Source organism: Hippocampus guttulatus, chromosome 18 (assembly GCF_054856545.1).
Source record: "Hippocampus guttulatus isolate MCC_2025c chromosome 18, RoL_Hgut_1.0, whole genome shotgun sequence".
NCBI classification, from domain to species: Eukaryota; Metazoa; Chordata; class Actinopteri; order Syngnathiformes; family Syngnathidae; genus Hippocampus; species Hippocampus guttulatus.
The window spans coordinates 9,894,925-9,914,009 of NC_141278.1; the positions used below are offsets into that span (position 1 = coordinate 9,894,925).

Here is a 19,085-nt window from a genome sequence, read left to right on the forward strand (position 1 = left end):
ATTTGAGGTCAACGTTCTCTGGCGGGAGACAAAGAAGCGATTCACAACGCGCGCACACACACTGACAAACACTTTTACTGAAAGCAACTCACAATATACAAGCTGATAGTGTGGATCATTATGAGGAATGGCGAGGCTCGTACCAGAAGCCGCGTGGATATCGACGGTTTTACTGTGCTTTGTCCAGTTTCAAAAAATGGCCAAAAATCATCCGATGTTTTGGCGTCCTTATCGTTCTCTGATGTTAGGTGTTAAAAAGAAAAAGGCTGGTATTTGCCAGTCATGCAAGAGCTTGAACTGCCCAAATAACAACAGAGTTGAATAGAATTTCAAGTTTGACCCAGTTCTGGAGCGCACGACGATGAAGTCATGTAGATAAAAAAAAAAAAAAGAAAATGAAGAAGAGTTTCACCACTACTGTGAAGGGATGACTTGATGTAGTTAAAAATTGTTCTACTGTCTTTCAGAAATAGGAAACAACCATGTTTTCTTATTTTTAAAAAAATGTAAAGATTCACAGTAATCGGATTTCTAACAATGCTCGTGATGTTATGACTGGACTTCAATATAATGTTCTAAAAACTTTCTTGGGTTTTGCCACTCTTTGCAGTTGTACCAAAGTATTTGCAAACTGCAAGTTTCATAGAAAGTATTTTTGAGAAAAGGGGTCATTGTTTTATCTGTTGTTTTACTGTTCTTGTTTTGATTGTAAAGTGTCCTTGAGTGTTTTTAAAGGCGCTTATGAATGAAATGTATTCTTTTTATTATTATTACTGTGAGTGATGCAGTAACCTGCGGTTATAGTTGTATTTACCTGCCAAACTCTTGCTTGTTGTGAAGTGAGTTGCGTTCGCTACTGATCATATCTCAAATTTTTGCTGGCAAGTCAAAAAAAAAAAAAAAAAAAAAAAAAAAAAAAGAACAACGAAAACAACCTGGGAACGGTTTCGTCCGTTTGTTCGCACCCCGAGCCCAACCCAAGTCCAGATGCAAACCTCAAGTCAGTCAGACAGTCCCAAGGCGAAGTCGCCCCGACGTGTCTTCCCTCAAAAAGTGGCGAGCGTGCTTCCAATCTCACTGCGAGCGGGTTCTGCCAAGCCCGCAGGCTCTTCCTGTCAAGACGCGAGGTTAACAAAGGTTACGCGTTGTTTCCTGCTTCAGTCCTTCCTGTCGACCGCCGCTGTGCTTGGGGTGGCCATTCTCTTCTGCGCCACTTTTTTTTTTTTCATTCACCCCAGCGAGAAAACGTACCGATGACCCACATGGGATTCAAATAACAGCTAACGACAAAGCGCTAACTAGCGATGCACCCTCATCAGGGCCGCATGCATCGGCAAAAGCTGGAAGGAAGCGCTTTATAGACAGCCAGCGTCCCGACAAGAAGCCAGGCGTTTGTTACATTTCCTCTGCTTCCGTTTATCAGGGGGGGGGGGGTAGCCATCTCACCTCAAAGTGGAAAAGTCTGTTAGCGTCATGTTTTTTTTTTTTAGGGGGTGTAGTGCAGTTGGCACACGGCCCACATTCCCGCACTGTGACATCCGCAAGAGTGTGGAGGAAGCGGCGTAGCGCCGGTTTATTTTTAGCTCAGACGGCTTGCGTATTCACACGCACGCCCACAGACGCACAAAAACACACACTCCTTCGACACGAGGAAATGCTACGCTAGCATCGGAGATGACGTTATTTTGCAGCCGGTGTGTAGTCTAGCGCCCCTCCCCCTTTTCTTAACGCTACACGTTCCACACCAAACCACCAACGGAATCACTCTCTCCGAGCATTTTCTGCACTTTCAATTGGAAGTCATGTCCTGTTTTTGGACACGAAAGGGATGGGAAGTTGGATTTGTCAATTCATCCCTAAAACATATTGACAGATGAATTGATTATTTGAAGTGTTGCAACTGAACTGTCAGGCGTTATCCTTGGTGTGTGCCCCCTTTTGCCATCGACTCATCCAAATGTCTCATTTGGACGGGCAAAGTCCCCACAAAGATGCAAGCTAGCTCGGCGGGTGCCTTTTGGGATTTTTTTTTTGGGAGTACTGTACACTTTAGTGCGCGTCTGTGTGTGTTGAGGGAGGGGGCGGGGGGGGGGGGGGGGGGTTGACGGCGCACATTAAAGACACGCACACACACCTTGAGCGCGACGAGGTCCCGGTGCTCATTAGCGAGACTCCAGCAGCTCCGATGGGAGCCGCTCGGAGTGTGTCGCGGCTGCCAGCTATGCTAGCGAAGCTCCCGTCTCTACAAACATGCGCACGTGCACTTGAATGTGAAACTGAGCTGTGAAGTGCTACCCCCCCCCCCCCACCCCCCTCTCATGTTTAGATAGTTTAAGAAAAAGCATTTTTCGAACAAAAAATGAATTATAATAATGCGAATAGTTTTACCACACAGAGTATTATTATTATTTGTTTTGTTTTAATTTTGTATATTTCCTTGTTAAATAGAATGTGCTTAAATCATCAATTTTCTCACTTAAATGTGTAATTTGGGGGGGATAAAAATGTCTTTATGGTAATTTTTAACAAACACATGTTCAGCTGAAACTGAACGATGGAGTGAGTCGTCCTCCTCCATTGCATAAAAAAATGATGACAAAACACATTCATCGTTTTTTTTTTTTAAGTTAACAATTCATATTTTCAACGGAACAATTACAAAAATATGCTCAGGGTGGAAAAACTATTGTTGAAATCAGGTGGAAAAAGAACACCAGCAGGCTTTGTACAAACTGGGTGTGGCGACACGTGTCTGCCGTCAACTCCGTCAAATGTTGACACCCGCCTCTGGATAATGACAACCCCCATCCCCCCACCCCAACGTCCCCAAGAGTGGAGAAATCAAAATGGCAACTTGTTTTTATGCAACGCAAACGCACGACTTGTCAATATTGACACACCCTTTTCAAAGAGTTGAAAAGAATCGAGTGAGTGAATGAGGTCATAACTGCAATGGGAAAGAGGAAAAAAAGGTTTTGAAAGCGAATGATGTTGTTGACGACATACCTGAGAGTCAAACAAAAAAAAACAGGGAAATAAAATGTGGTCAGCCAACAATAACATAGCTTCTTCATTCCGATTTATTGTGATTTCAATAATTCACAGAGACCTTCAGGAAATATCGAAGAGGAGGCAGCAATCACAACCCTGAATTTGAACTGTTACGAATAATTTGATTGAACAAACTCATTGACAGCAGTGGACCTTGAACCTGAGTGTTTACTGCCAGCAACGAATATGTTGATCAAGTCCCATTTTTTTTTAAAAGGGCAGTCTTGCCCAGATTGTCTGTGAAATTCAGCTGTGTAAAACCACTGTAATGACAGATATCGGCTTTGCATCGCTTTGGATTGGAGATCAGCACACCTGTCGAGTGGAAGATAAACATTAGGCAGTGAATCTCAGTTTGGCCAGTTGATAATCTGGAAGAGAAACGCCAACAAGTTGGAAGTGGGGAACGGTTGAGGCAACTGACTTGAATGGAGGGTGTGGTACAGTGAAACTCCTCGACAACGAAACCTACATGGGCGAAAATACCCCCTCGTGTGAAAAAATCTTCATGCATTAACACCATTCCTACTTTCCTGCCCCCCCCCACAACGAAAACCCCCCCATTTATTTCCCTTTTTTTCTTTCTACACTGACTATATGAAGTGTCAAATAAGTGTATACTCATACTTATGCACTATTGGAATAAAAATAAAGAGTACACGTAAGTTTGTGTGTGTGTGTACACGTGTGTGTGTTTACATCTGAGATCAAATTTGCTACAGTGAAAAACCCCCTGTTGTGAAAATTTCTTGCTGCAAACATGATTTGGTTGTAGAGGAGTTTCACTGTATAAACAAAATGTGTGTCACAGTCGTTAGTAGAAAATGTGTTGCGATTACGTGGAAAAAGGTAACATGGCGTGAAAAGCGTAGCCGTGTCGAAAAGTCGCTGACATGAGTCAGTGTTGCTCATGATGTGTTTTTATTTATTTATTTAAAAAAGAAAACTTTGTGCACATGTCAGTAGTCATTATTTTCAATGACTACTATATTTTGCTGTTGAAAACCTTTTCACAGTCTCGTTTTTGTTGCTTTGTAATTTGAAGGGTCACAAAAGCAACAGACATCACCCCCCTCAATTTCAGAAAGCATCGTTTTCGGTGAAACCAACCGTCCGTCCGCCAGCGGATGATGACGAAACGGATCGAGCCCCTCATTTGGCGTAGACAATTATTACGCGGATATTGTTGACTTGCAGCAAGCTGGTGGGTGTGTGCTCGCGCGCGCGGATGGAAAAGCGGAGCAGCCCGTAAGGGTAAACAACCTAATAGGGGGAATCTGTCGTCTGGGCTTGTTTGATGTCAAACTAATGACTTGAGGAAACGAGCTCGCGACAACAAAGCGCAATTAATGAATAATGCAGAGGCAAATTGCGGGAGGCTGCGAGGAAGCGCGGTCGACGGCCCGGCGTGCGACTCGGGCATTCGGCGGTGATGACATCAGATTTTTACCTAACCCCCCCCCACCCCCCCAACGGTGTCCCGCGCATGTCCAAACGTCTCTTTGGAGTTGCTTTCTAGCTGTCTGCCAAATGACATTATTTTAGTCTTACTTTTAATTCAATACTTCACTAGAAATACATTGCTCAATTATTTAACAAGACTCATGAATCCATTTTACTTCCTGAGGTTCTGGACAAAAACTGCTAAATGCACATCTAAAACTGTGTTTGTTTACGCCGTAGCAAATGTTGCCGCCTCACCGCCTCTCCCATTTTGTTTTGGGCAGGACGACAGCGATGGGATCCCGTGGTCGGAGGAGCGGCTGATGCGAAAGGTGCTGTACCTGTCCCTCAAGGAGTTTCGCAGTGCGCAGAAACGCCAACTGGACGGCCATGCCAGCGGCAACCAAAATGGTAACCACTTCCTGGTCTTCCTTTGCGTTTAGCTCCGCCCGTTTACGGCAAACAAATCCGATTGTCGAGGATGCCGCATAACACTTTACAACTCGCCTCAAACCACCCCCGCTTTGAATCTTGAGGTGATGTCATGCTGCACGGCTCCCGCTGAGAAGATTTTTAGCGTGCTTCTCGGACTGTTCAAGAGGAGTGACTGATTTGTTCTCACCGCTGCGTAAAAACAACAGATGACAATGGCACCGTACTGATCAAATTGACTAATTGAATTGTGGGAAAATCGCTAGATGACCATATTTGGACGTACCTGTTTCCAGCCCAATCGCAAGTGATGAGTGTAGTTATTAACCCGGCTCACATTTGTGTTTTCAGCTGATCTCACAGAATGTCATCCGGCCACATTTCGTGTGCCGCGTCACGCTTTTTGCCAAGGGCGTGGCCTTTGATTTGCATCAGTCACCGTTGTGTCTTCTTTCTCGTGCCGGGTTTCCATTCCGCATCAAAGTGGATCCGGCTTACCACTCCCATTTTCCTACCCGTCGCTCTCCGATCCTCGCCGTCCGGCGTGTCTATCAGCCTCTTCCTCCGCGGAGCCCGCCCCCACCCCCCTCCTCCCCCTCGCCATCACCTCCCTCCATTTCCGCTGATGGAGGAGCTGGACGGTGGCCAGGAAGCGAAGAAGAGCCAGCTTCCAATTAGCAATCCCCCCTCCCTCTTGCTGGTCCTCCGACTGTCGCTTTCTGTCCGATGCTACCTGGCGCTCGCTGTATTTGAAGCGCGGGTGAATAGTGTGGCAGCACCATCGTAGATGTAACGGCCAAACAGAAACGCCGCGTCGCATCACGTGATCTTTGCTGGTTTTGCAACATGCACCGTATGTACCCCGCGCCTGTTCCCCGAAGGTAGCTGGGACAGGCTCGCCAGGATAAGTGGTTTCGATAATGGACGGATATTTCTCTCTCTCTCTCACTTTCTTGATCGCCAACTGTATTGTCTCTCACCCCGTCTGTATCGATCTGTCTATCACTCTCACTCTCTGATATCTCCCAAGGCTCTAGACCAGTGCTTCTCAATTATTTCCCGTTACCCCCCCCCCCCCCCCGCCACCCACCCCCCCAAAGCAGGAAGAAAACAATTCGCGCCTCCCCAACTCTCTGCCGCCATTGTTTTGAGTACACCTCTGCATTACATTATATCCTTATAGACATTAACTCATTCACTCCCAAAGACGTTTTTAAATGTCTTTTCAGACTTGGTCCAGAATTGGCTGGTACTGAATAAGTTAAAGAAAAGAAAAAAAAAAGAATCAAATATCATTCAACTTACAGCAAACAATAACTTTGACATCGTTTTTAGTCTGTAACAAAAAAGATGTTAAGTGCATCAATTTGATTCTTGAAAACTAAAATTCAATTCAAATCCAGTCCCGCTACATTAATTCAGGAGCACAAAGTATAAAACACTTTAGTCTACAAAACTACAAACAAACTGAACTCTTTCAGGGACAGTGGCCACTAGAGTGGACAGCTTCTCGTGTTATCAGGTTACAGGGTGCATGAAACCAATCAATAAAAATGAGGAAGTCATGCATGAATTGCACCTTATTAAAAATATTAAATCCGTGTCTTGTTTGCATTTTTTCACTTTTAAATTATCCTGCGGGCCTGATCAAATTTCGCAGGGGGCCGGTTCCGGCCCACGTGCCGTATGTTTGACACCAATGCCTCTCAGGGACAGCGGTCACAACAGTGGACAGCTTATCACTAACAATCCGGTCATCATCAATGTCGCTTAGTTGAAGCGCAGTTCCACAAGACAGCTGATTTAGTGACTTGGATGAAAAAATGTTGACGGGCGAATGGATAACCAACCCGAGCTCGGTTAGCGTTGCTTGATTTGCTTGAGTTCCTCATCCTCGTGATAGCGTCGCCGCCGCTAACTGCACCAGGCGCACGCTTGGATATACGTGTCACTCGCCATTTGCCTTTTCATTGTCCTCGTATCAAGCCTCCCTTTGTTTTTCCCGTCACACGTTGTGACACCGTGCGAATCGTATGCAGCCGCCCGGAGGCGAAGGACTTCTTGAACGCCTTCTATTTGAACGCACTTTGTTTACGAGGCGTAAAAGTCCCAACATTTGGGATGAATTGTATCGAACTTATTAGCCTGATGACTACCACATGTCAGCCGAGCTAATTGCGCGTCGGCATTTGATTGCCGTTAACGGCCCCCCCCCCCCTTGCTCCCAATTACGCCCGCTCCGGCGCTTTCTCTCTCCTCTCTCTCTCTCACACATTTAGCTCGTCTTCATCGAAATCATCAACAAACGAAGGAACGCTACGCTCACGTATCATCGTGGCTTTAATGTCTCGTCGGCCCAAATGGTGCTACGCTACGCTACGCGCCTCTCTGGGGAATTAGAGGGAAACGTAAGGAGGCAACAAGCTCGGTTAAGCACGCATAAATCTGATTAGAATCAAGAGCCATCAGGATGCCACTTTGCACATCACTTCCTACCCCCCCCCCCCCCCCGCCCCCAATTTAGCCTCCATCATCCTTCCGGCAGGAGAATTTGGCAGGTATGTTTCACGCTTCCCTCTCTCCCTTGCCGCCGTAACATCTCCAGCGCTGCCCCTCACGCGGGCACTCATGTGCAACATGTCAAACACGTCTTCAGTAAAGCAAGAGAGGGGCTAATGAACGGGGGCCTCCGCTTGTTTGTTTGCCGCCTTCTGGGACATCAGGCGTCACTCACCCCCCCCCCCCCCCCCCGCCCCCAGACTGCAATTAATGAGCTCGCTCCCGCTGCTGTGCCCAATTTTAGCCCTGTTTTTTCGACTCTTCCTCTGGGGATTGTAACATTTTCAAAGACGAGGCTACTCAAGACTTCCAAGTTTCCGAATTTAACCCGGGCTCGCTTTAAGATCAGGACTGGTCACCAGTCTCCACTTGATGATTGGTGAGACTTTCTCCTTAATAGTTTTTGTCTTCAAGAAAAATAATTTGGGTGACCCGCTGTTTGACTCCACGTTGGCCTCACATTGCAGAGGTGCAGGGTTCGATTCCGGCACCGGGTTTCCTGTGTGGGTTTTCTCCAGGTACTCCGGTTTCCTCCCACATTCCAAAAACATGCGTGGCAGGTTAATGGAACACTCAAAATCAGGGTGTCAAACTCCATTTTAGTCGTGGGCCATTTTAGAGTTACACCTTCCATCAGAGGGCCATTACGACAGTGAAACTACAAAATTATTAGTTGTACACAACACATTAATAGATTACTCGTTTTGAAATCAGTCAAGTCAATTATTATAGTTTGGGAAACAAGGTAACAAAGTTATTGCAAAATCTCAACATTTATTGCTTATGACAATTTGACATTTCGGTACAGATTTTAGCAAGTTGACACACATGATTTGCTTTCGTGGGCCACATAAAATGAACGGGCGGGCCGAATATGGCCCGCGGGCCTGGAGTTTGACACATGCTCTAAATTGTCCTTAGGTGTGATTGTGAGCGTGGATGGTTGGCCGTCTCTGTGTGCCCTGCGATTAGTTGGCAACCAGTTCAGGGTGTCCCCCGCCTACTCCCCGATGCCAGCTGGGATGGGCTCCAGCACGGCCGCCACCCTTGTGACGAGAAGTGGATCGGAAAATGAAAATGGATGAATGGAAAGTAATGTGATGACAACCATCAGCGCCCTCTGTTGACTATCTGCCGCAAAACATTTTTAATGTGGTGACTCAGGATTGCAGACTCAGAGACCTGGCAACGTGATGGTCTTACTCATCTCGGCGCCGCTGGTTTGCTTCCTGACCGCAATGACGCTTTCCCTGATGACTCCACCGCCGCTTACGAGAGCAGACCTGTTTTGAGATTGCGTCAAACGGATGCGTTGCGTTCTACGATCAAAGCAATTTTCAGTCAGGCCAATTGACACTTTTGCCTTTAATCTCAGTGACGCAGCCGTTTGAATTGGGGCATTTGGGGCAATAAAACTGGTCCGCACCTCTTCCTGATATGCACCGGAATCAAAGGCTGGACCTGGACACAGCCTAGTGGTGGTGGCCAGAAAAATAGCCTAGCCCGCTCATCTTTCCGTTGACTAGGTGCTGGATTTTCAGTTTTGCTTTTGCTGCCAAGCTTGAAGACAGTTCACCTTCTTTCCGGAAGATTTCTTGAGTTGGAGGGGGTTTTGCATTTGTGGTGGAGTCCCATTGATTGATGGCCGGAAGAAAAAAAAACACTCTTCTTTTGTGAAGGTGACAAGCCACAGGGGTGATGTACTGTACTTTTATCATTGAGGCAGGCAAATGGAATTCCACCTCAGGCGTGGGCAAGCATTAGAAAGCGCTTCACTGGTAGCATCCGAAAAGGCGCGGCGGCGGGGTTCTCGGGCGCACTCATTGAATCATTGTTTTGTTTTTACGAGATCAAATAAAGGAGCAGCCTGCCAAACCTCAAAACCACTCGAGCGCGAGTGGCTGTCAGGACGACGCGGAGTGATTGGCAACTTGCAAACTCCTTGATTATCTCTCCGCTTGAGAACCCCCCCCCCCCCCCTTTTTTTTCTTTTTTCTTTTTTTGCAACCTTCGATGACTGTTTCGGTCTTGGCTTAGTTCCTCACATTTTCTTTTATGCTCCTGTTAAATCACGCGAGCTCCGTTTAAGACAGCGTGAGAAGCGCTTAGCAAGTTATTAAAGTCGCGATCGCATTTTTAACGTGCTAGAGTCTTGTAAATTTCCGGTGATTTCTTCCCCCCGGATGAGTCGTCCTCCCAATTGTTGTCTTTGATTTAAGGAAGTGTTGGCGCTTGCTATTGTCATTCCGCCCAAGTGGCTCACTCAATATTTAACGATGCTACTTGCTCTCTTGACTTTTCTGCACGTTTACGCAGTGTCGGATATCTAACGGTGCATCGTGAGTCATCTCGTTAAAATAAGAGGGGGGGGAGGGTAACAAACAATTTTGTAATTCCCTTTTAACTAGTTAAGGGCCATTGACGGTGTGGGTAGTCATTCCTAAATATTCCTAAAGAGATCCGTATGCCTCAATGTCGGGTGACACATCCAGCTGGTGATTGCCGCAAAACAGACAAAGATTTTTTTTCCCTCTCCTTTTTATTTCTTTACAGAATACTTGTTCCTTGGATTACTTGATAAATGTATTTTTTTTAAATCCTTTTAATTTTTAAAAAGAAAATCATTCAAAAATAACAAGAAAAGGGAACTTTTTTTTTTTAGTTTTGCGTTTCTTTTTTTTACTTTTCAAAAAAGGTAAAACGCCAGAGGAAAAAAAGAAAAAAAGTGGATTTATATTTTATTGTCCTTTGCTCTGTTTTTAGTTTTTCTTCTTTTTTTCGGAAGAAAAGAAAATTGAGAAAGAAATATGAAAATAAGAAAAATGATGGAAATGTGAAAAATTGCATCCATTTTTATTTCTTTACAATTTTTCAAGAAGGAAAAAAAAATATTTTTCTCAATACAGAACTCAGCTTCATTTCTAGAACGTGATAACAGCAGCTGGAACAAACCTCTACATAAAACAAACGACATGCTCATAAATATCTAATTGTAATATTCTTTTCTAGTTAAGATATAAAAAGAAGAAAAGAGTAAAAAGGTTCGAAGGTCCATTTATTTTAATGGCCCTCACTTTTATTGACTTTTTCTTCCGAATTGGACCTTCACTGTAACCTAGCGATGGGCTGAATGTGGGGCCGATGCTCATCCCTAACTTTGGTAACTCCTCGCTAACTAACTCCGTCTCGTGGCCTTCTTTCAGGCTCCTTAGCCAACGGGCAGCTCAATGGCTCCGGATCAATGGGCGGCCAGAAAGATGGCGGCTCGCTGCACGCGGCGCGCCTGGACGAGGGCGGCGACTTCTGCGAGGACGGCCCGGCTAAGAAGAGGTGAGACGCTTGACGCCGCCGCACGCGAGCCGCTCGCGCGCCCACTATAGCAGGTGTGTTGTTGTTGTTTTTGTTCCACATGCTGACAGGCCATCAAAGTGAAGGGGGTGGGGTCTCGGAGAGGTAGGGGGTGCTTCGGAGGAGAGGGGGGGCGGCTTGTAGCAGATGCTCTTCAGTAATGAGCAGCCCCATTCAGCAGCACCTGCCTCTTTTCCGTCACATGATACTGTAAATGCGAGCTCTCGCGTATGGGAAGAGAAGAAGAAACCACTTGAGGCTTTCGTGCTGTTCGGCGTGGATGTGCATGACGCCGAGTTGCAAGGAATTTGAATGTCCTTCTTTTGTGCGTAAGGCCCAGTATGACAACGAAAGTTTGCTAACGTGCCACTGTCACCTGCCTGTGTGACATTTGGTGGACTTTTGGTAAATGTGGTGTCACTTGTATCGCGCTTTTCTACCTCAGGTACTCAAAACGCTTCACATCGTTACCTCATTTACCTACTGGTGACGCAGCACTAGGAGCAACTTGGGGCTAGGGGAGGTCAGCATCTTGCTCAAGGACACTTTGACATGTTTGCAATGGCCGGGGGGATGGACCCACCAACCGTCGCGTTGGGGAAACGACCAGTGTGCCATGGCGCCCCTTTTCTATCCTGAGTTTGCCAACAAAAAATTCTGAAGAAGCCTTTCCCCGAAAAGACACTGGAAGTCTGCCATTTTGGTTCCAAGCAGCCATTAAATTGACCATTTAGAGGCTTTTTTTGTTTTTTTTTAACTCTTTCATTCCACGAGACGTACTTGCACGTCTTTTTAAAATTAGGCCCCGCCTACCAAGGACGTACTTGTACGTCGAAGTCATTTTTTTGCGTCATAGAGAAAAGGAGGGTCTAATGCAATCTGTGAATGAGAATAAGCCGTTTGCATTGTAAATCATGTAAAAAAAGCGACCAGTAGGTGGCAGTGGTGCCTCACGTGCTAGAAACGCATGCTTTTTACAAAAAGCTCTTTTTCTCCGTTTTTTGCCCAGGAATCGCCATTTCCATGAAACATTTTTTAATGCCGATTGCTGAAGAATGGAAAAAGATAGAAAGAAATTTTCTTCTGCTGAAAGAAGAGAGTCCAAACTTTATTTTGGTAGGCTCCATGTTTATATAGCATTAGAACCAAATATTCTGTGGGCCTTGTAAGATCTGTCCAAATCCAGTAAAACGCTGGGATTGAGGGGGTTGCTCCAGTGAAAATGGCTGCGATTGAATGAGTTTTTTTGTTGTTCTTGGAGATTTTGTCCGATTGAAACCAAATTCGAACCCCGTATATCGGACAGATAGAAGACGCTAAATTGCAAGCCTTTTGCCAATCATGTGTAACGTAGCCGACTGAAGCCAGTTGCATTTAGCAACAAAGACATCAAGACTGTCCCTAAAAAAAAAATCTAGTTCAAAGTGGCCATTTGAGGGTCCTTTTGGACATTTTCAGGATACTGGACTGGCTGTAAAACACAAACCTTTAGGAAGCGAGGTCCACATGGTTCGAACCGAATGCCTTATGTGTGTGTGATTTTCATTCAATAGTTACTCCAGGTGATCTCTGACTGACTAAAAGAGGAAGAGGAGGTGACCTGGTGGGCTCCTATTGGCAGCCAAGAATAAACAATCCACCTTGTGTGTCGGTTTGCGGGGGGCGTCCCGGCGTTAAAGTGCAATCTGGACGTTCGCGCTTTCCTTCTCTTCTTGGCAAGTTGGGTTCAGCTGGGGGCCTTTTCATTGTCGTCTCGCTCGCACGCATAAAGAGGCGGCCGGCGGCTCGCGCAATGAAGAAAAGGCTTTCTATCTGATGCTAATGAAACGGCGAGCACGCCAAGCGCCTGGCAGCGGCCCTCTGAGAAGGCGCGAGGCTGCCGGGCGGCGACTGAGCCTACGCCAGCAGCTTTTTGCACCTGGCTCTAGCCTACAAAGGGAATGGATCACTGTTGTTTTACGCCGGCCGGGGGTAGACCCTCGCCAAAAGAGGGGATGGCGAAAGCAGAAGGACAGGTGCGAAGGAGTGTCGGGTTTTTGGCAGGAGACGGCAAACTTTAGAAGTCTTTTGAGAGCCGTGCCGTGTTTGCCTTCCCATGCTCCTGAGATTTGCTCAAAGACAAGCGGCGCCAATGGATCCTTGAAACACGGTGGGGCCTGTCGCAGACCGCCGCCGCCGCCCAGGGCTCCGCCTGCCAAGTGCGCACCCGCGATGCCGTCTCATCCCTACCCATATGATATTTTTTTTCCTGATCAATACGTTTTCCAGAAGTTTTTTTTTTTTTTGGTACAGTGATACTCCTCTACAACGAAATCATGTTTGCAGCAAGACATTTTTCACAACAGGGGGTTTTTCACTGTAGCAAATTTGATCTCAGATGTAAACACACACACACACACACACACACACGTATGTGTTCTCTTTATTTTTATTCCAAGAGTGCATAAGTATGAGCAGACACTTATTTGACACTTCATATAGTCAGTGTAGAAAGAAAAAAAAGGGAAAGAAATTGCGAAATTTATGATCAGCATTCACTTTCACATACATCAATTTCTTGGATAATGTCTTTTATTTTGCTTCCTCCGTCTTTCGTTTTGATCACTTTTACCCTCTCTTCCAGCGTCAGAGCTCTTCTCGTCTTAGCTGCTTGACATCCAAAGGTCCGTTTTGTCGCCATTTTAGCAATGCAACGTTCTTGCTGCGTCTGAAACGAACAATAATAAATACTTCCTGGACTACTGCGCATGTGTAAACCAGTGTGGTGGTTGCTGTTGCCGTTTCCGAACGAAGCAGTAGAGATCGCTGTTGGGTTAGACTTCGTTGTAGTGAATCTCGTCACGAGGCAAGAGCAGAGAAAAAGATTTCGTAATAGCAACAGGGTTTTTTTTCGTTGTATGGGGGGGCAGGAAAGTGGGAATGGTGTTAATGCATGAAGATTGATGATGAGAGACACCTCCAATGAGTTACCCCCCCCACACCTCCACCCAAAAAATGGGTGGCAAGTGTGTGAGGGGCTTATGGTGGTAGGCACCTTTTGGCGGGTCTAACGTTTCCTTACCACTTAACATCCCCGTACTGGTACCTTGTTAGTCCATCAGTTGCTGTCGCGGGAATCCACATTCATGCGGCCGTTGCGGCTTGCCGCATTGAGAAAAGAAAATCCGTGGCGAGCGGTGACATCCGCGCGACGGACACAACGAGTCGCGGACAGGAGACACCGCCGGCTTCGATGAATACGCACAAGCAGGAAGTTAGCCACCTGCCTTTCCGCACCTCGTGCTTCTCCCAACCAGCCGACATTTTTGCTTTGTCTCACCCCGAAGTGATCCAACGATATTGATCGGCAAGAGCAAGGAAACGAGATCTACTTTCTTATCACCGCAATGCGAGTACAAAGTCGTTCTGGTAAAGTGTGAAACTTCCCTCAAAACTGTCTAGGAGGATTTCAACGCTGCTAAATGTCCCCCCCCCCCCCCCAAGATTTTTTTCTTTGGCTTCAAGGTGATATTTCCGCAGCGCTAACTTCTCTCTTCACTTGTTTGAAATGTGATGTGTGTCCATATACTAGCCCCCCCCCTCCTTCCCCCCTCCTCATCCATCTTTGCTTCTCCTGCCACTGAAAACCGTTTTTGGCTCCTTGCTCAGCCAAGACACACACACACACACACACACAGGCTCACTCAGCTGCTGCCGCTTGTTTTGTTTCCACTTAATGAATGTTAAGTGCACACACACTCGCTTGTCAAGCGCAAGAAATATCTCTTGTTGGGATTGCCGAATTTCCATTGAAGAGGGATTAAACGCACGCACGCGCGCTCGCATGAACGGCGAGAGCCGTAATGTGTCTCTTGATTTACTTTAGGTGGTACTACATTGAAATGGAGCGCTTGAGTGACTCCATTTCATGTTTCCGCAATTAGGGGCCACCTCTTTAATGGATGCCAGGCCCCAAAGAGTCGCCGGCGGGTGTTCGCAGGAGCAACTCAACGCCTCGCCTCAAATAGACGGAACTATTCTGTCTCATTATTGTGAAGAAAAGAAAACAAAGCAAAATACACACACACATGCAAACGTTCGATCTTGAGGGAACAAAATCCTGCAAGGCTTCCGCATGGTGAGTGAAGAGGCAGACATTTACGAGACACTTCATGAGCATTTGAATGGTTGAGGATCCCAAAAAATTCACAAAAGAAGTTCAGCCAAACAAGGTCCTGGAAGGAATAAAAAAAGAAAAAAAACACGAACGTACAAAAATGCGATTTGACGTAACAAATCAAAACTGCGCATGCAGTGAGAACCAAAGCAAAGCCGAGGCGACTCAGGGAAGACGTGACTCACGGGGACAGAAGCGGCAAACACAATGATCAGACAAAGGCGAAAAGAAAGCGGGAATATGTGTCGAAAACCCACGCGGGCGCGGGACGGGGGCGAAGACGTAAATTCCACACAGGAAGGCCGATGCCGGAAACGCTACGACTCAAGCGTTTGCTTGCTACATTTGCAGTCGTCATCGTGTTTGTTGCGCGTGCGATCTGCTTCAATTTGTCTACTAAATATTTGTCATTGTTTTCATTTCCTGTCGGGCTGACGGCAAGCTAACGATGCCGCTCGGGTACGTTAAGATTTTTAGTCATTAACTGTGTGATTGCAGGATCGTGGCAGTGTTTTTTTTTTGTTTCGTTTGTTTATTTTTCCCTCCCATAAAAATGTCTTTCTCGTCGGCGATGTCAGACAAGGCCAAGGCTGGCAAGCTACCGTACGTGCTACGTCAACACCAATCGGGAGGCATTCTCGCTGCCGTCCTTTCTCCTCGAGCGCTGCTGGCTTTTTGCCCAGGTGGCGTTTTTTTCCTTGAGAAGGGAGGACCAAGTTTGGCAGGCGACTCTGTTTTTTTTGGTTGACTTTTATTTTGTTAGTAAAGCTTGCCACCTGCAACTTGTATATATATATATATATATATGTGTGTATATAGCTAGCAAGACAAGGAATGCGACAAAATATCCTGCCTTTTGCGATTAGTCAGATTTTTTCGTTAGCTCTCTTGTTTAAAGTTTTTGTATTTATTTTGATTTTAGTGGTGCAACGTCTGGTGTACCTAATGTAGTGTCTGCTCAGTTATTCACAAGCACGCACACCTCCCACCTGGTGCTCCTGACCTTTTCGGCGGTCCAGAAAATAGTTGGAATTGACACCGTGCCGCTCCCTGATTGAAGCCTAATGGGCAGTTTGGCACCTTTTGGCAGGTGGTTGCGACGCGGCGACCCCCCAAGCACACGATTTGATGTTCCCATTCGCTCGTCAGCCTGGCAGAAAATTGACTGAGATGGATCTCATTGCCGCCGCGGTTACGGTTAAACGTCAGTGTCGCGAGCTGCGTGGTGAGACGGAGTGCGACAAGATCAAATGGGGACCTTGCAAATTCGCCGCAATGGAAGAGTTGCACTTCATCTCACGAGACCTTTTTCTTTCTTTCTCTTTTCTTCTTATTTTTTTTTTTAAACACAGTAACCATTAAGGGCGGCACGGTGGTTGACTGATTAGCACGTCAGCCTCACAGTGCGAAGGTGCAGGGTTCGATTCCAGCTCCGGCCTTCCTGAGTGGAGTTTGCATGTTCTCCCCGTGCCTGCGCGGGTTTTCTTCGGGTACTCCGGTTTCCTCCCATACAGTAATCTCTCGTTTATCGCGGTTAATGGGGACCAAAACCACCCGCGATAAACGAAAATCCGCGAAGTAGCGACAAATTAACATATACAGGTTAAAAATATATATAATAATAATTAAAGTCCGCAAACAGTCCGTGAGAAGCTGCAAAACAACAGCGAGTCACATAGAGCAACATATACAGTACTGTACTCCATGTATATGATCTATTTATTTATTTATTTATTTTCAATGAATATGTTTGGAAAAATCCGCGATGCACCGAATCCGCGATAAACGAACCGCGAAATAGCGAGGGATCACTGTATTCCAAAAAACATGCAGGGGGGGGGGGGGTTAATGGAACACTCAAAATTGTCCCGAGGTCTGAATGTGGATAGTTGTTCGTCTGTGCGCCCTGCGATTGGCTGGCAACCACCTCAGGGCCCCGCCTACTGTCCAAAAACAGCTTGGATAGGCTCCAGCACGCCCCGCGAGACTTGTGAGGATAAGCGGATTAGAAAAAAAATGGAAGTAAGCATCAAAAGCGGAACATTGGCGATGAAATCAGAGCAGATGGAACAAAGGCAGTCGTGAGTCCATGTGAACGAATGTGAAGTTGAGCACACGGTGCACACGTCCACCGCCGTGTTGTTTTGAAAGCAAGTGTGGCTGTGTTAAAAACTGCACGAATGTGGCACACAATCGCCTTTGATGTGGAAGACAAAGATGACTTCAATGGAAGGTGCAAATTTTCCGCTTCCAAGCTGCATGTTACTAAACCACACGCACGCACGCCCGTGTGAACACACATCGCTCTGTGCTGGCTAGAAGTAAATCACGCTTTTTTTGGGTTTTTTTCTTCCTCGCAGACCTCGGCTGCAGGCGCAGAGGAAGTTTGCGCAGTCACAGCCCAACTCGCCCAGCACCACGCCCATCAAGGTGGCTGAGCCCACCGGCCTCAACGTGGGCCAGGCCACCCCGGCGCCTGCCGCCACCACCGCCGCCGCCGCCGCCAACGCTGCCGCCGCCTCTTCCTCGTCGCTGTCACCGTCGCTTGCCGCCTCGTCCCTGTCGTCATCCATCCAGGACCTGTCCCGACGAAAACCCAAAACGGAGGACTTCCTCACCTTCCTCTGCCTCAGAGGTAGGACGGCTACCACCTGCTGGACAGAATTTAAACGGTTTACAATGCAGACGAGCCTGATCCTTAGTCAGAGGCTGCGTCTTCACACGATGGCACCCAAAAAGGAATGACGTATAAATACGTCAATGGTAGGTGGCCATAGTGGATATATTCCCACTGGGATATTTCCACTCTGCTGTTGGCAAGTATTTATAGAGTCAGGTTCAATGTGTGCGCACGCGTGTATGTGTGTGTTTGTGTGTGCACGCAAATGTATGCGCGTGTCCTCCGTTCATGGTGTTCAGGTGACATTTCCTGCATCGAGGCGTAGCATGACGGCGGCTACGCGAGAGAATGTCAGCACGGCCCCCGAGCTTCAGATGCTACGAGATCCCAGGGGGACTCGTTCATGTCACATGACCACCAGCAGCCTAAGATCGTGGTGCCGTGTGTCTCTGCTATATCGCACTTCATCTTCGCCGCTTCAACGTTTGTGCAGGGCATGGCTCAGTGGTAGAGTGGTCGGTCGTTTTCCCAACCCAGAGGTTGGTGGTTCCATTGCGACCGTGTCGAAGTGTCCTTGAGCAAGATACTGACGACATTGACTTTTTCTTTCCCCCTAGCGCAGCAGCTTGTTTGTTGTTTGTCAAGTGTTAAACGTCACCTCCCACTTCCAGCTTTGCGCATTTTTCCCACCAATTTTCTGTCGCTACCTTTCACGCAGAAAAGCGACGGGCGGTGTATGAACTAAATTTTGCATCGCTCAAAATGTTGTCGCTGCATGTGCGTAACGTCCTTTGGGATTATTTCCCCCCGCTGATCAAGAAGCAGCTGCTGTTGTTGTCCTTTTCCTGCGGGGGTTGCAAGTAATTGGGGGGGGGGGGTGTTTTTGTCCTGATGCAACGCGGGAGTAACTGCAAAGTCCCTTCCCAACTCGGGTGTTGGTGTGTGTGAAAGCCATTTGGGCCGTCGCCTGGCTGTCTGCCGCTAGTGGGCATGAGTGTGAACGCGTTATTTGATGGGAGGCGATAAGGTTAGACGACGACGAGTCTCATTGTGTACACGCGCTCCTGGAAACCGTACGCCTTCCGCAAGAGCGGCTGCCATTTTGTGCCTTAGTGTTAACTTGCGCGTGGGGTTCAAGAGGGAGGGGAATGGGCGCGAAGTGGAACTCCCACCTTGGGGATACTTTGTCCGCAGTATACCCAAAAATCTTTAGTCATGAAGGTGTTTTTACGATATAGCACTTTTGACTTGGAAGCATATCTTTTCCTGTTTTTGTTCAGGCACTAGATTTTTGTCAGAAAATGTCGACTTCTGATAGTTGGTGTTTATTTACGTCATTGTTTTGTTTGGGGCTACTCTTACCCCGGTCCCTGTAAAAGTTCCACTTTGGATGGAAACGACTCGGGTGCCGAAATCCAGTCTGTTGAATCCTGCCACTTTGGCTCCTAATCCTCCCCGGTGCGCCTGCGTCGACGA

At 47.0% G+C, this 19,085-nt stretch overlaps 1 protein-coding gene across 1 annotated transcript in view; it reads left to right on the forward strand.

Annotated features, from left to right (window-relative positions):
* The window catches only part of jarid2b (jumonji and AT-rich interaction domain containing 2b), a 61,644-nt gene that overhangs the window by 25,242 nt on the left and 17,317 nt on the right, over positions 1 to 19,085 (forward strand). Inside the window, exons 2-4 of the mRNA XM_086136514.1 lie at positions 4,779 to 4,905; positions 10,689 to 10,815; positions 17,350 to 17,624. Coding sequence (XP_085992640.1) covers positions 4,779 to 4,905; positions 10,689 to 10,815; positions 17,350 to 17,624 — 529 coding nt within the window. The remainder of the gene's footprint in view (positions 1 to 4,778; positions 4,906 to 10,688; positions 10,816 to 17,349; positions 17,625 to 19,085) is intronic.